This window comes from Bolinopsis microptera, chromosome 1, assembly GCF_026151205.1.
Source record: "Bolinopsis microptera isolate Bmic1 chromosome 1, MBARI_Bmic_1.0, whole genome shotgun sequence".
Taxonomy (NCBI): Eukaryota; Metazoa; Ctenophora; class Tentaculata; order Lobata; family Bolinopsidae; genus Bolinopsis; species Bolinopsis microptera.
Window position 1 is genome coordinate 19,962,462 of NC_087072.1, and position 16,842 is coordinate 19,979,303.

Consider the following 16,842-nt stretch of genomic DNA (forward strand, 5'->3'; position numbering starts at 1 on the left):
CCTTGCTCTTAAGTTAATCTCGCTTTTAACTGAACTTAAAACGTTGATCAACTCTCTACCAGTGTTCCGATCAATCTGTTATTAAACTGACCTTCAGGCTATAATGTTGAGTTACTTGATCTCGTGATGAGGTTTGGTGTCCTTACACTGACTCCAAGCGCTAGAATTTGTAATCCGGACAGTTCTCCCCTTAATCGTATAATTGACATTTCTGTCCAATTTCCTGGATTTGTAACTACTGTTGTACGTTATCTTGCCGCTGTTTTACACTTTTACACTCCACATTTGACCTTTGTCTTCTATTTTCACGTTGTTTGATTTCGAGTATAACTTGCCCCTTTGTTTGGAACCTGTGTTAGCTTGAGGGGAGAGAGTGGGAACAAGGTCCCAAGCTCCCATTATCACACTGCATGTTGGAGACTAATGTCTGCTGATTGGGTCCAGGTTCCAGGACCTGACAGCTTGATTGGGTCACACACTATCCCTGGGACCTTGTTTGTACTTGTTTATGTAGATGTTGATCGACTTGTAGAGCTTCTAATCGAGAGATGTGCTTGTTTATGCAGAGTGTATTGGGTCCCTCGTATTTGCCTGGTTGCTTTCTGTCATTGTTTTACATACCTAGTGACCAATTTGCTTCCTTCACAGCTCTATTGTTTGATACCTCTATTTTTCTAAACGATTCTCATGTTCATGTTTACAGTTCTCATTCGTTTGAGGTTTGCCGTTCTGTTTTCATTATATTGAACTTGAACTTTACAGTTTTGACTAAACACAAACCTCTCCGTTAGAAAGTCTATTATCTGATACACTTACAAGATAATATAAAGACATGGTATAGAAGATATGGATAGAAGATACAGTTGCCAGCATAATCAGAGGGTAAAGTGTGCCCATGGGAACCAGTGTAGTCACCTCAGTAACCAAGTAGGACCTATTAACCAGCCACCTCCAGGACAGTGGTGGGACTCTGTTCTTACTCCACCTTTATCAGCTACTTCGTCACAGGTTCATTACACTCATTATAATATCTACTTGAATTCGTCTTAGTTTCCATTATCTGTCAGTATTTTCCAGACTACATGGTTGATTACTAAATGTTACTTGTTTTATTATAGTTGTAACGTGTTTGACCCGTAACCAGTTTTATCCACAGAGTGGAAGCAGCTGCAGCAGGTTCCTGGAGAAACACGCGACTCCTTGTACGGACGGCTGTAACAAACTACTCAACACCCAGATACCATTACCACACGAGAACAGATTTGTTTGGGACAGGACCCCTTACGATAAACTATGCTATGACACTAGACATCACCCGAGCAACGAACCACCTCGGTGTCACCATCACCCTGGTGATGTAGGTCCTCACCATGGTGATATGGTGGCACGTCACCCTCCTCCGTGCTGTCACCAGCCTGATTATGAGGTTTACACCAGACACCACTGCTGCAGACCCCACCCTCCAGTACAGGTTGGTAAACAAATAGAGTTTTAGATTAGTCTATTGTTCTCAACTCTATTAAAGTATTACCATTCGCTGCTTTATTAAACAGGAATCCCTAATATCTGCCAATTGAAATTATCAATAAACATAATATATGACAATTTATTAATGATTTAATAACAGCCTTTTCTTAGCAGATACATGTATGTGCATGTTACATATCCTATTCCCAGCCAAAGCCGAAAGGATGCTGTTCACGACCAAAACCAGCGGGCTGCGACTGTGGATCAGACCGCGTGTACAGCAGTGCGCGGCACAAGAAGCAACAACCTTGCACGTGCAAAAACTGCGCTCGATCGCCCTCACCGCTGTTACTTTCGACTCCTAACCCCAGGCTCAACTTAAACCAGGTAAATTGTTGCCATTTTCCAGCTATAAATTACCTCTTCGATAAAAATGACACACACAAAGTTTTAAGAATCCCGAATTTTAAACGGTGGACATTAATTCTAACTTTAGTTCAATACCACAGAGCAGTATGAGGAGTCTGGTACCACTGACACTCCACTCCCCGGAATCATCCACTCCAGCTCAGCTTCATTTCCCGGTTAGTTCCATTGTTCATTTCATTTTGTACTCGTTCCAGACTACTTTTGGATCGACCTAGGCAGGGCAGGGTCATTGTTCTTGGTACTGTGAGCTGCTTTCTTATGAAATCTACAGCCAAGTGGAAAAGTATAATGTTATGTTCTATGACATCATAGTTTTATGTTTTACCAACATTTATAATCTAGGACCGGTATATTTTTCTAGATTCTCTGAAACTATAAATAACAGAACACCCCTTAACTTCAGCAATTGAACTACATGTCCAATAATGGTCGAACTAGAGCATTCTCCAGCGAGGCTGTCCTCTCAACTTCCACTGACAACAGGTTTTTAAAAGCTCATGCAGTTTTATGAGATAGTTACACACTCAAATCCTTTCTCGATTGCTTACTAACGTCTCAATTGTGTAGTTGCTTGCTTACTCTGCTATTTTTGGACGTCTGGGTCTAATTAGGTAATAAATTAAATGAGTAGGGAGTCACCGTGAATATGATTTACTTGCATCCGCATGCAAGGAATAGTGACATTAAAATGGCTTCAGTGTTTAAATTTAGGACAGCAAATTTGAATAACGGCTACTTGTACGAGCTCAGAGCTGCAAACTCTGTGCAGTGAAAATTACCTGTGCTGACAGCGACGAAAATATTATTAATCGAATTCGGGAAAGTTTGGATAGATTCGTTCTAATGTAAAAATGTTATAATGTCAATTCTTTTACTGTTTCCTCTTGACACATTCGGGATAATCAAATAAGACGATGAGATTGGCAGACATTTCGGCAATAGTGCCACACCTGAACTACTTGACAATAACATTACATCTCTCTATTTTTAACTTATAAGTCAGTTATCCTGTAAGTCCGAAGATCTGCAAATATCCCCCAAGATGGAAATATGAATTATTATATTACGGATTTACATTTTACAATTCTTCAGAAGCTCAGATTCAGAACAGCCGGATACAAAGAATGCGGTTACGTCCCCAACCATGCCTCCCGAGGTTCAGTCTGATCAGATATCCAGCACAACTCCAACAGGTTATTGACACTTTTAATTATTGGAATTCCTGAAAAGTTAACATGTATGTAAAATTCCTGGATTGTGATCCGATCATTACTCGAGCGTGCAAGCATCATTTCATGAAATTGGATGCCAGTTTCCGGCCACGCCACCACTCATAATTGGTATCTACAATTCTCACTTTCCATTATCAATAAATTTAACAATTGTTACTCTGATCCACTTTAACAACCCTTTCGTTCTCTCTAGACGAAGAAGACAGGAGCTCAGGGATATTTCCAGACGGAGAGAAACCAGGAACCACAGTGAACAGAGCAACATCTCCCTTTATAGTGAAGATGGCAACCCAAGTAGAGCAGCTCCCTAATGACCCAGCAGTTAGATCCCTGGTGAAGAGCATTGTTATGTTCAATGATGTGGAGTATCAAGTACCCACAAAGGTAAGAGAGCAATGAGCAGTGGACCCTAAGTAGAAACATTCCGAACATGCTTTAGATGTCAGATATGTTCGACTTTCCGAAATGTTTTACAGTTTGTACAGTTTTTTTGTAACAACTTTTACCTGGCATAGATTATGATACCGGCTTGTTTCACAAATCTCACTTCCATTATCTCAGATAATCAGAAGGAGCAAGTCTCAGGAGTTCGTTCACGAGGAAAAAGAGAACATCTACTGGGAGATTGAGGACACTCCTCTTAAACCTCCCCAGCAAACTTGCTTGAGGTAGGTTTTGATTCTAGATTAAATATGTTTTAGTACTGGAATCTTTGTACCTAGTCCGTGCTAACTTTATAATTCTAGAATCTTCGAATACATCATTATTTAGATTTCATTTTTGAGTATCCATTTAATATTTAAATCTCTTCAGTTTCTTCTGCACGCCCCGCCGGAAAGAGCAGAGAAACGTATCAGCAGACAGCGTGGGCTCCATTACCCCTTTACTAAAGTGCAAGAAGAGCGGAGGTTTCTTCAAGCTGGGCAGATCATCCAAATCAAAACAGCAAACTTCCTGTCTAAACAGCAGGGTGCTGAGGGGGGTGATGTCGAGGAAAACAGCAGACAACATCACCTCTGTTCAGACGGGGGTGTCACGTGTCAAGATATTCAATGCTAGCAGTGAGCGGTACGAAGCTCCTCAAGGGAGACACACAGTTGCGATACCCTCAACTTCAGATACTAATCAGGTTAGTCTCGGTCGAACTATTGAGACATGACACACAATATGTTAGTTTGCAAACTAAATTTATAATGAAACTCGATCAGCCGGTTCTATTTCTCAAAATTTTGATCCCATTTGACAATTTGCGTAGACTAAGAAATTCTTAGCGCAGCAATATTTCAACATAATCTAACTCTATAATTTTTCAGGCAGCTGGAAGTTCACAGAGGGACACGGAAAAGATCAAACCATCAGGAAAACAGTCTAAATCTTCAGCTTTAGGTAGACTATTCGGCAAGAGGAAATCTGAGGGAGGCGTCCGGTGGAAGGTCAGTACTCACTACTCAGCAGTTTTAAAAACTATTTAAAATTCGTTTAATTTCGTTTTGATTTTTTAAAACCCCTTTACTCAAAATGAGTTGAATATAAATCAGAAACTTATCCCTTTTTTCCTCCAGATCAATCCCGAATACTACATGGTAAGAGACGGATCGGGACCAGTTGACTACGTATTACCTGACGACACATTCGACTCTGTGGAGTTGTAACCCGACGACGAATCGTCAGTCAGCTGACGACAAATGTTGTTTCGTGATATATACATGATATACTTCGGGGATAATCCAAAAATATTGCCATTGGTTGTAATCCAGGCAGAAGATCGTCTAAATCTGAAGTTCTCCCTGTTCATGTGGAATACTTGCTGTAACTTTTAATCATGTTCTACTTTTATTTTGAGTGCTCAAGTTATTGTTGATGAGGGACACTGTCACTATGGCTTAGTGGCTCATAGCCATTTCAGCTTTAATTTTTTCCAGATTTTTATTGATTATATCCGATGATAGCCAACTTTTTTTTAGTTGGCTCAGTATTCACGTTAATTTATTATAACAGTAATACAAAATTATGTGACGATTTCTTGCTATTTCAACAGTGTTAATAAATTAAACTTCAAATTCTTCTTTTTCATTGTTTCTACAAAAAAACAACCCCATCAATTTCCAAGGATTCGTCTTGTAGTACTCGACAATTACCAAAGATTCGTCTTGTAGAACTCGACAATTACCAAAGATTCGTCTTGTAGAACTCGACAATTACCAAAGATTCGTCTTGTAGAACTCGACAATTACCAAGGATTCGTTTTGTAGAACTCGACAGCCATTCCATTCAGTCTGTTGACAACCTCTGCTAGTTGAGGACGGACGTAGTCAGCCATGACGATATTAATTGGACGATGCAGGTGGGTTCCCTTTATAACCTCGTTCCAGACGACTTCCAGACGATCAACAACGTCAATGCAAGAGGCACCCATGGTTTGGATACACCCACTACCATCCAGCCACCAGCGCACAACAAGTCGGATTTGGCGCTTGTTGATCCCATCAATCTTCAGAATCTCCTCAGCAAGTCGGCGAGGGTTGTAGGTTGTACAGTCATAGTAACTGTAGTGACTGTTCTGTGACTCGAACTGAGTCAGAGGGTGAACACGGTAGTCACTCAGCTCGTGACCCCACATGTCTTTGTTCAGGTACAAGACCATCCTCTCGTTGCTTTCAATCATGTACCTGAGTGGTCTCAGAGTTGTGAAGAAGGTCAGCTGCACGCCCTCGGAGCCTTCAGGACCAAACACAGAGTCAAACAGAGGTTTGATTGATCGGAGGAGATGATCTCTGATCTCCCGAGTATGAGGGTAATAGTTAGCAATCTGCATGGATAAGACCTCGTCTCTGTTGCTGTTCATAAAGTCCCTGATCTCAACCAGAGCCATGCGTAGGGATCTCGAGTAAGCCACATGAGAGCTCCCAATACTGGCTAAAACTGGTCCTTCTTCCCAATAAGGCAGAGACTCCTGGCTCTTGTGGATGTAGCTTATATCGAAATCAAAAGCTCGGATCCCCATTTCAAGCTGCTGGGTGATGGTCCTGTCTTGTGTAGCGTAGTGGCACGACGAAACAGCACCTCCACTCCAATAGTACATGGTACTCCAAGCTCCACATCCTGAGAGCCTACTTCCTGCTAGAGTTATCTGGTGCAACTTAAGGTCACATGCTCCCTCAATTCCGTTTACTTTGGTACAATCGTAGGCCAGGGATGCTGGCACTAAACACAGTAGAGCTAAAACGAGCATTTTCTCGCGGATTTAAAATAAAATGATTTGAGAGGGTCTAAAATTTCAAGTGTTGGCAGGTAGACTTCGCGTGATAATCCATTTAGGACCTGTGAATTGTGAACTAGAATTTGATAAATTGATTAACAGCACCAGCTGTGAAAAAACTGAAACTTTTGCGACAGTCAAATAGAATTAGCTGGTCAAGTCTTTGAGGAACACCGACGAAGATCGTTGTTTCGAAATACACATTTACAAAATCATGGTACAAATAAATGGTTTTGATGAGAGCTTTGCTTACCTGCAAGCATAATGAGGCACCTCTCACACTCTGGCAACATGGTCGGCACTGCGATATCCCCGACAAAGACAGAAACACTGGAGTTCTCTGTAGCTGTGTAGTTTAGCACAAGGAAATATATTCCGGGATGAGCAAACTCAATCTCTGTTGCAAACATTACTTGGTCCTGTGTCTGAAATTAAGAGAAGGTGTTTAATTTTGATATTTTAGAACGGTAGAGGCCATTTTACTGTTGGTAATGACAGATGGATGAAGATTAGTGACACCAATATTTAATGATATTATACAGTCCCTACCGTAACTTGCCACATGGTCATTGGTCATTATGTTTTTAGGTTGTATCCAACAAAACTTGAACTCGAGGAGTAAGAGAAATGATGATATTTTAAAAAGTAAGTTATGCTGTGGCAAGGAATATTACTTTAGCTTTTAAAGTGGAATTGATTGAAAGATCGAACCTGACGCTTCATCACGTGATGAGACATTTCCTTTATTATTGGCTCCATTTCAGGGACAGACCTGTAAACATTTAAATGTTGAATTCATGTTCGAGAACTCGATCATAAAACTGTTACGGTTGTACAAATAATCGCTTTCTAAGTTTGAAGTCAATCAAAGTTAACGTAGGAATTGAATTTAGAGCTAGTCCTACAATGTAAGTCTCACTTGTCAGTAGTCACTAACCTGAGTTTACGTTTCTTCCCCATATTCTTTGCTTTTCTTCTCCTTGCCATGTTCTGACTAACACCCTCTAGGAATTAAATTTAACGTTATTTTCTTCAAAAGAGCAGTCAGAGTGAAAAATTGGTTATTATGTAAATGCAACAAAAATTCATATTTTCTAGCACCAACCTATTTCCTCGAAAGAAATGGGAACTGGATATTCATTGAAAAGAAGTTCAAATCTGGGTGGTACATCAGCAATGTTATGAGGTTCAATCACTCCATTTATTTCTGCTGGTCCCTCCTCTGACTCTAGCTGGAACAACGCAATTTTCTGCTCAGTGAAACATGTTTTAATGATAAAGGATACAAAATTCTTGATCTAAAATTTCCTATAAATATTCTATGAAAAAAAGGAGATACTATTATGTCCTGTCACTCCTGTATTATTTTGTACATAGCCTACATTTAGACCGCTGATAGAATCCTCAATGACCAAGTTAGACTTGATATGATAGAGAGCGGGAACGTAGGTTCCAGTATTGGGTCGGTCACAGTCCCTGCCAGTGATTCCCTCCCTACAGCGACACTGTCCAGTCATGTAGTCACACACTGGTGACAAAGATCCTCCTAAGTCACAAGAACACCCTGCAATATTTTGTGAATTATAGAAGGCAGTAATGATCAAAGAACATATGCATTTACTATATGTGACCACAGGGGAAGGATTATTTGTATGGAATGTTTCTGCTATTATTTTATGATATCACTAGATTTATTACTCACGTTGACATCCATAAACATTTATGGATGATAGATTGTAGAACTGTGGATAACACGCATCACAATTTGTTTGTGCTATGACGCTTGGTCTGCAGTTGCATGAAGGAGATCCTCTATTTACCTGCATAAGATGGTTTAAATACTAATAAAATCAAACCTATAACCCATTGGCTTGATTTAGATAATAACTAAGTAGGCATAATTCAAAAGACGATTGATTATTGGTAATGCATTTTTTTGACTTACAGTGTTACATGTGGAGAGGGCACCTATAGTCCCAGACAGTTCACAGTCACAATCATAAGTGGCACCAGTGCTTAGGAAAGCCAGAAGAAATAGAAGAGACCACATTTCTCATCTATAGATTCATAGCTAAAAGCAGATCAATGAATAAATATTAAATAGCTGCTGGATTCCCTATGATCTAACATTAGAGAATACTCAACAAAATGTCTGATGCCTCAAATTGAAGTGCTTCATTCCCTGAGCTTGGTCATAGAAAATTGTTTGATGTCAAACAGGGTGTTAGTGTATTACAGTTCTTTTTTCTTTTTGTCATCAACAGAATATTTTGGCATGGCCAAAAGAATATAGGAGTAGACAAAATTATACATTACTTATCATATATACAGTGTGTGACAAAGGTCAAGAAACTCCAGTGTTCTTTTCTTCCAGAGCGGGTTGTTCCTTATTATTACTTTTAAATTTGATGGAGAAATAGTTACTGTATATTTTTCTATGTAGTGTGATGGTACTTTGAAGACATTAGTGATGATGTTATGTCATAATTTTTACTTTACTTTACTTTACTTTATATGCATAGGATACAAAAAATACTATCTCTTTTGACTTTTCGTCTTTTATGTACAGTCAGTGGCAGCTTAGTGTAAGGGCACTGAGCTTCACCCCAGTTACACTCTGTTCGTTGTATAAAGACGGTTCACTTTGGTGGAGGCTTCAGCATCTTGAATTAGAGGGGCGCCAAATCGTCGTTTGAATGTGGGACAATTTCAAAAACTTAACTAAAGTACTAGTAAAACTGCACATTTTGATCTAGATACACACTTTTTTAGAGATTTTACCGGGGTATCCTCTAAAATCACCTAATTTGTTCAATTTTAGGAAGGGGCACCAAAAGGGGAGCGGGCGCCAACAGGGGGCGCTTTTTCAGCGGGGGGCGCCAACAGGGGGCGCTTTTTCAGCGGGGGGCGCCAACAGGCAACGTTTTGTCCCCCCTGTATCGTCAGGACGATTCACCATAGTGAAACGACCGTGGGGGTCACAACGTGATACAAGCAACGTTAGGCCACTACACTGGGGATCACCCTCAAATATTCAAGTCACCTGATCTTCCGATTTCTGACCCAGTAAAGTGAGAACATTAAGGTACTCTCCAGGCATCCTTATAATAGAAAGCTGCCTTGGCGCTTAGATTTTATTTCGGTAAAGCTAATGAGGTTTTGCTAAATGTTTGACATACCACATTTGTAAAAATGGCCACGGGCCTAAATATTACATATCAATGAATTACAATTCATTTACATTACCAATATTAATATACCATACCAGATACAGTATCGATACTGCAAATATATCTGCTATTTATTATTGATTATATAGCTCTTGATAAAAAGATCCATCCACAAAACTACAAACTGCAAAGCACTCACTATGTCTCTGCAAAGAAACGTGCTGGATAGCTTGACATTCAATATTTCCTTCAACAAACTTTCTGGAAGTGGTAATGACGACGTGCTCTTTTAGTCAGACCTAGGTAACAAAATTAAGCTTGATTGGGGAGCACAATCAACGATGTAAAGCGCTTGCTTCCAAAGCCAACTCAGGCTCCATAAGACTTACATATTAATTGACAATGTTAAGTCTTCACAGCTCGGCGCAGCTCAAAAGTGCATTACACCGATTTAACAAAATGCATTGCGTCGATCTAACGGCAAGAAAAATTGGTTAATGCACGGCGCGGCATAACAGTGCATCGCACTGCCAACAATTGCTCTAACCAGAGCCCTCTCACTTGCAGTAGCGTGCGACCGCCGAAGCGCGCGTCACGCAGTACGCGTATACACATGGCTATGTAAAGCCAACAACATGACAAACGAACATGTAATTTTACTGAGTGCCACTCACTAACAAAGCTTATTTTACCAATAATTGAAAAACCATGCATGATTCATGATCAATGATAGTAATAATATTTTTTGATTTTTTGTAGTGTGATGGGTCGCGCCGCGCATCTGCACTTCGTAATAGGCGCAATTTATATTTCTCCCCAAATTGCGCGCATTGCTTTAACTTCTTTCAAACTTCATGAATCGAGATAAATTATTTTGCAATGTATTCAGAGTTAATATACGCACTTATACAAATCACTTGAAATACTTTTGAAAGAGAAAACGCTACTGAAGTATTTCTACATTAAAAGCACAATAGCGTGAAAAGCTTTTGTCGAGGTGCCTCAAAAATGATCTTAAACGTTTCCCAGTTTTATTTTGGTCGCAGAACGCCAACTTAGTACACAATCAAAGAAGTTATAGACATATTTCATTGTATCACGAGGCCTCGTGACCCCCACTGTCGCTTCACTATAGTGTATTTTCTTCACTATCGTGTATCGTCTTCGACGATATAGGGGGAGCCGCGCACTTCGTGCGCGGCGGGTCATACAACGTGTGACAAATATTTTATACGTATCAAATTTTGTAGGTTTACAACCTACCAGTACGCGCGCCGAGTTGGACTCGGTCAATATATGGAACAGATATTTTACGAGTATCACCCGTTAAATCAAATTGGATGTGCTTTTGGTGGAGATATAACGTGCGCCATTCGTAATATCGTAGCCTATCATAGCTTTACTGGGCCGCGCTCAGCCTGTCATTCCGCCGAATCTCTATTTTATGTTTATGAACATGATAGCCTGAGGTCCGGGTCCCCAGGTAAATCAAAGCTACGTCCTACGAACTGGAATTGAATTGTATTGCACGTCGTGACCCTCACGGTCGTTTCACTGTAAAGTTTCTGCGATATAGGGGAGCCGCGCACTCGTGCGCGGCGGGCCATATAATGTATGACAAGAATTGAAAGGATTAGCATTATCATATGTTAGTCAATATACAATGGCCGGTGCGCGCTTCGTGCGTGGAAAGTGTTATACGTACTATACGGCGGCCTCCGTGTACATGTAGTTACTGGGCGGCGCTGAAGCTCAGCCTGTCTTTCCGACTAATCTCTATTCGGCCGGGCTGAGTGAATTACGAACATTCACATTAAATTAAGCACATTTAACACAAGTGGTTGCAATTCAATAAGCATTATTGGATGCTAGGTGCAACCCAGTTTGCAGTAACGCATTCTCAGATAACCTTACTGCTTACTGGTTGACCATTGTTAATGATCAGGCCCGGCGCGCGCTACTTCGTAGCATTTGCCATCGGGCCATTTCGAGAAGAAAGCGGCGCGCGCTACTTCGAAGAAATTTAGACGAGTAACATCCGTCAACTTATTGGCTGAGCTGGCCGTGTTACTAGAGGTGGTTTAATTTAAACAAATGGCGCGACCTAGCGCGCGACATTAAATGATTTGCACACGTGGCACATTCCAATCTTCGAGCAGCCAGCACGTGACATGACAGAATTCAGCCAATCAGAGGACAGGAATCCGCATAGTTTAAGTTGGAAACTTTTGATCGGCCCAAAATTTACTGAGCCGCGCTCAGCCTGTCATTCCGCCGAATCTTTATTCGGTATGTTCGTTTATTAAAATGATAGCCTGAGGTCGGCCCTAGGTAACCCAAATGCAAATGTGACTTTTCTAGAGATTTTGAGATAATTCAAAATCTATGTTTGATGTTGTCCCGGCCCTAATTTTCCTTTTGGGGAGGAAACATTATTTTTACATTGAACATTTTTGATTTGCAAAAAACCGAAAGTCTCTATCTCTTTTACTTTCTGAGCTAGTTAGGCCCGTGCTTTACGGGTGATACTCGTAAAATATTTTTTCCAATTATTACCGTCGACGAGTCCAACTCGGCGCGCGCGTTTTGGTAGGTTATAAACCTACAAGCCCCAGCCAGTAAGGTTTCGTGGGTTGCGCTACAAAATTAAATTACGCGTACTACGCCAACTTTGTATCACGTCGTGACCCCTACGGTCGTTTAAATTCACGATACAGGGGAGCCGCGCACTTGTGCGCGGCGGGTCATACAACGTATAACAACGCCTTTGCATAGCCATGTGTCTACGCGTACTGCTTGACGCGCGTTATATATACTGCAAGCGAGAGGGCTCTGGTTAAAGCAAAACAACGCCAGCTCAGCTCACGCTTAACGGGTGATACTCGTAAAATATTTGTTTCAAATATTAGTCGACGAGTCTAATATGGCTTTGATTACGCTATACTACTTTAAAGAAATTGAAACGAGTAATCAGATAATTGACGATGTCAATTCATCGCAGCTCGGCGCGGCACAGTAGCGCATTTCGCCTATCTAGCTGTGAGAAGCCTCATTGAGTGTGCGGCGCGCGGCACAATAACGCATCGCGCTACAACTTCAGTATTATCCATTACCAACTACTGCCATATCATCGAATCGGCATAATCAGTGAAAATGAGATACTGCGCGCGAGTGCAGGGTGTTATGGAGTAATTTATCATTTATATCATTTATCCCGGAACCAAACAAATGAATTGCAAATTGGCTTTATCTCAATAAATCATGCAGTTTATTCGTGTTTTGTGTTTGACCTGTTTAAAATAATAATAATATTGATAATTGATGTTACCAAATTGCGATTCAGATGATTGATGATACAAAGTAACAGTAAACTGAAACAAAAGTTATCGCTTGATCTTAACTACTGAAGAAGATTCACTTTTGTACCGACCACTCGTTCGACCAATTGGCACAAACGGAGGTCACATTTTGTTAACAGTTAATCATTCAATGAATACTTTTTTTGGGCCATTCTTGAACTTTACCAGAATGCAGAAATCGAAACGCATTGTTAGAATTGGAATTTAATACTAATAGTGAATAGTGTCCGTGTCCTGGCGATATGCTGACAATTTTAAGTTGCATAATTATACTATTTATATTTTAGAAGCATCACACTTTATAGCTTCAAACAGTAAATAAGTTAGCAAGCAAATAGCGATTTTCCCAATTATTTTATATTCATTTTGTTCCTAGTGCTCTAATTTAACAAGGAGCATTCACGATTAGGAAGAAGACCCACTTAGTAGCTGTAGCAACGCATCGTCCTCTCCTAAATATAACACGTATTTCACTATCTATCCCCCTTTGTAACTTGATATCCGACTGTGTTTCATTACGTTTAGTAGAGCCAGCTTATGGTGCCCTGACCGAACATGTGATTCCTAATCCTAGTATTGTCTCACCTTCTCTTTTTAGTAGGAGCTTGCATCTGTTACACGTTCCCTTCATTAAAATTCAATAACAATGCTGCTGACTTTCAGGTGTAGGTGTGTTGTGGTAGTCATTTAAATTCAGAAAATTACTTATATTGTTGTCTGTTGTCTGTCGCCTCATGATTGATGTCCTGATTTGTATTGACTCAAATTATCGGCAATTCGATCATGGAGCACGCGTTGATAAGATTACTTGCTAATCAATATTCGATTAACAATGGTATAGAATATACAGACCAAATAGAACATTCTAGTCAAACTGCAAACTCATGCGCCATGGTAACTGGACATCACAGTAATTAGGCGGGCTTCTATCTACCCACAATCCACATAGTACCCACATGCAGTCCACAGTCCACACGTTCTATAACCTGTAATAGTTGCCACTAGTACAATCGCGTGTTGCTCATTTGCTTGCAGTTGCATGCAATACTTTTTATTTTACGTATTCTTCGTGCGTGTGCTTAATGCTTATTGAATATTATATCTACTCATGAAGACTCAAACTCAAAGCATTGCAGCTAAAAAATAAAGGGCTTTCCATTGAAAGTAGAGCATGGACCTTGCGTAGTCGACACACTTTTAATATACATCTATAAACATTGCTTATCAGAGAAGCATGTCGAGCGCAAGGGCAGCTTGCCGCTTCACAGCCCTTCTGCCACATATGTTGCTTGAAATCTCTCTCTCTCAATTTTCTGCAATAGCACGATCAGGCAATTAATATTTTAAAGTTCATTGGAAAATATGATGGCGTTGTTCAGATCGCAGTGGATGTTTCATGTTTGGCTTAAAATTGTCGGCTCTCCTTGGAAATTGATTTATTTTAAAGCTTTTAACATTTAGGCTGCTTAATTTTAAGGATTGTCCATGTTCTCTGCAAATATATCTGCTATACATGTTACATCGTTCGACTTAATCGTTAATCTATCAAATTGCCAGGACTAGTACGTTTTGTTACACCAGGCCATGGTTTGTACAGCACAAAGGAAACTTAGTCTTTAAATTAATAACAAATGATTGTTAAATCTCTTTGTTCCCTTTTAAATTTCAAATGATGGCTACACTTCAGCTGTAACGGTGTGATTGCATTTGTAAAATATTAAATCATAATTAGATTTATTCCAGCCTACAAGTACATCGTTTCAGTTTGACATGCTATTCATGCTCATTTTTCTGGAGAGTTTTAAACATTTTCCGGTGCATCTGAACTATATTCGTACTTATCTCTCTTTTCACCGCTCCACGTTTCGTTCGTATTACGGTTAACCCCACATTCTTCCAGAATGTTTTTCAGTACATAGATATTTCTAGATGTACGAGCACCCACCAGTTAATCAGGAACCAACCATGTTCATTAAGGTTCTGTACGGAGGTAAGATATACTCTATCTGTTTGGAATTATCATTATGTATATGGTCAGTTAATAAAATATGATGCTGTATGGGAGATAACTTAATGATCACTTCTGAAATCAATACTAATCTTCAAACAAGTTTGTTTAAATAAGAACCCAGAATATTCGATTTTTCTAACGTAATAGAATACCTTTAATTAAGATTTGAAACTGTAACCAAGGAAACGATATGTTACTTAATAGCATTTCCAATTTAACAGATAACGAAGAGGCCCTGTTCAATCCCAACTGCAGAACTCTATTATTGTTAGAACACATAAAGGAAATAGTCGGCTATCAGCCCGAGAGTAAGTATACTTCATTTCTAGACTGATTCCTTCATGGAGATTCGTTATCTCATTACTCTCCAAAGACCAGCAGGTAAGATTTTTTAACAGGATACATTCCTGGAACGAGTGTACCGTTATAATTACACTGACATCTTTTCATTCTGCAGCTGACATTGACCTATCCGATGAGAACGGGTTTATAGTACACTTACTGAGGAGCCCCCCTCTTCAATATGCTTCAGACGTTTTGGAATCAAGAAGAACGTTCATACTTGTGAAAGTTTCAAGTAAGTTCCTTGCGATAGCATCAAGAAAAGTGCTTTAATGTTTCGACTTTAAACTTTTTTATCGGTTTAGTAACGCACCACCCACTGCTCATGCACCATAATGATTTAACACTTTTGATCGAGAATGATTTGAAGATCTATACGTACAACTTTAATGATGATTTAATCGCTGAGAAAGATGCCAGAATTGACTTCCCAAACAATGTGCTCGCATTGGTCACATTTCCTCCACAAGCCTCAATCATAACCACTTTGTGGTACAATATTTGACCACTCTTTCACGATAAATTTGTGCCAGCTTCAAATGTTTCGGACTTTTCGGCCGCAACAAAACTAATTTACGGTCATTTAACACAAAAACGCCACCTGGACTAGTATTTATTTTCTCATATTTATTCTTGGATAATTGAAGTGGTTCCGAACTTATCAAATGTTTGTGCAAGTGCCGACCATTTTCAAGCCTCAAAAATGAAGGAGCCAACATGTCGATCTTATAGTAAAATTTGTTTTCTTCAAGTGCAAAACTTGGGAAGTTTATTCTCTCGTTTCCTACAGAAAATGAGGACGGTACAGAGTCAGTGGAGCCAATGCTGAAAAATCTCCGAGACAACAGACCTAATGCTTTCGGTACGTAAACTTAAAGATCCCCCAAATCAGTAAATTACTTGTGCGGCTACCATTAAAGATCCCCCAAATCAGTAAATTACTCGTGCGGCTACCATTAACTCGTGTGATTATATGATTTTATTTTTAATGACAGTAGACTGAGGAACTCAATAAGTGACAGGAATGATTTTCTGTCCCAGAACTGTGTGCCCCAGAGCTCTTATTCTAGCCTTTAAACACTATCCCCAACTCTTACCCTGGGGTAGGGTGATGAATCAAGTTTCATATCTGAAGATAATGAACGTTTCTATTCAGAGAGATTGACGAGCACAAACTTCGACAGCAGGGGGCAAGCACTAGACGCCGGGGACAAACGAGTCAACAGGCAGAAGAGCAAGAAGTCAGGGAAACGAAGATAGAGAGAAAAATACTGGATGCTGGATTGCAACTTCTTGTTCTCACTGTAGAGTCTAGATCAGCTATACTGGGTCCACAAATCACGGGATAAAGGCTCAAAACAACCGATCATATTGGAGCGATGAAGGTGATTCGAACCCGTTCAAAAGACTGTGATATCGGCTTACTCCCAATGATTTTACCAGAGTCGAGTGATAGACACAAATCAAGAATTCTTTTGTAAGGGTTAAAACGAAGTATTGTTAATTTAACAAAAAGTTAAATTGATACATGTAACACACATCATTAAAATGGTAAAATTTTAAACAATTATTT

At 39.8% G+C, this 16,842-nt stretch overlaps 3 protein-coding genes across 4 annotated transcripts in view; 2 read left to right on the forward strand and 1 right to left on the reverse strand.

Annotated features, from left to right (window-relative positions):
• Nucleotides 1-8,464, reverse strand: part of LOC134824090 (laminin-like protein epi-1) — a 106,118-nt gene extending 97,654 nt beyond the window's left edge. Inside the window, exons 1-7 of one of the 2 annotated variants that reach the window (XM_063835812.1) lie at nucleotides 8,333-8,464; nucleotides 8,090-8,207; nucleotides 7,770-7,951; nucleotides 7,493-7,619; nucleotides 7,325-7,391; nucleotides 7,099-7,159; nucleotides 6,641-6,812 (exon numbers count right to left, since the gene is read on the reverse strand). In XM_063835812.1, the coding sequence (XP_063691882.1) occupies nucleotides 6,641-6,812; nucleotides 7,099-7,159; nucleotides 7,325-7,391; nucleotides 7,493-7,619; nucleotides 7,770-7,951; nucleotides 8,090-8,207; nucleotides 8,333-8,437 (832 nt within the window). In that variant the 5' untranslated portion in view covers nucleotides 8,438-8,464. Of the gene's footprint in view, nucleotides 1-6,640; nucleotides 6,813-7,098; nucleotides 7,160-7,324; nucleotides 7,392-7,492; nucleotides 7,638-7,769; nucleotides 7,952-8,089; nucleotides 8,208-8,332 lie in introns of both variants that reach the window. The other variant, XM_063835803.1, reaches the window with a different exon arrangement.
• On the forward strand, nucleotides 790-5,188 carry LOC134824104 (uncharacterized). Its single transcript, XM_063835832.1, has 11 exons — nucleotides 790-1,008; nucleotides 1,157-1,471; nucleotides 1,678-1,854; nucleotides 1,977-2,051; nucleotides 2,300-2,379; nucleotides 2,989-3,089; nucleotides 3,322-3,512; nucleotides 3,690-3,796; nucleotides 3,942-4,257; nucleotides 4,442-4,561; nucleotides 4,691-5,188. The coding sequence occupies exons 1-11, from the start codon at nucleotides 847-849 to the stop codon at nucleotides 4,778-4,780; spliced, it is 1,734 nt and encodes a 577-aa protein (XP_063691902.1). The 5' UTR covers nucleotides 790-846; the 3' UTR covers nucleotides 4,781-5,188.
• Nucleotides 8,465-14,380: 5,916 nt separating the features above from the next.
• Nucleotides 14,381-16,826, forward strand: LOC134826163 (uncharacterized protein CXorf65 homolog). Its single transcript, XM_063838477.1, has 6 exons — nucleotides 14,381-14,503; nucleotides 14,817-14,906; nucleotides 15,149-15,235; nucleotides 15,385-15,504; nucleotides 16,060-16,131; nucleotides 16,426-16,826. The coding sequence occupies exons 2-6, from the start codon at nucleotides 14,846-14,848 to the stop codon at nucleotides 16,527-16,529; spliced, it is 444 nt and encodes a 147-aa protein (XP_063694547.1). The 5' UTR covers nucleotides 14,381-14,503; nucleotides 14,817-14,845; the 3' UTR covers nucleotides 16,530-16,826.
• Nucleotides 16,827-16,842: the final 16 nt, after the last annotated feature.

Bases quoted from the DNA above. Each gene is read 5' to 3' on its own strand.
- LOC134824104 (XM_063835832.1), top strand. From the start codon at position 847: ATGGATAGAAGATACAGTTGCCAGCATAATCAGAGGGTAAAGTGTGCC. The intron at 1,009-1,156 runs GTTCATTACACT...TTTTATCCACAG, and splicing joins TATCAGCTACTTCGTCACAG to AGTGGAAGCAGCTGCAGCAG. The intron at 4,258-4,441 runs GTTAGTCTCGGT...ATAATTTTTCAG, and splicing joins CAACTTCAGATACTAATCAG to GCAGCTGGAAGTTCACAGAG.
- LOC134826163 (XM_063838477.1), top strand. From the start codon at position 14,846: ATGTACGAGCACCCACCAGTTAATCAGGAACCAACCATGTTCATTAAG. The intron at 15,236-15,384 runs GTAAGTATACTT...TTCATTCTGCAG, and splicing joins AGTCGGCTATCAGCCCGAGA to CTGACATTGACCTATCCGAT. The intron at 16,132-16,425 runs GTACGTAAACTT...GTTTCTATTCAG, and splicing joins CAACAGACCTAATGCTTTCG to AGAGATTGACGAGCACAAAC.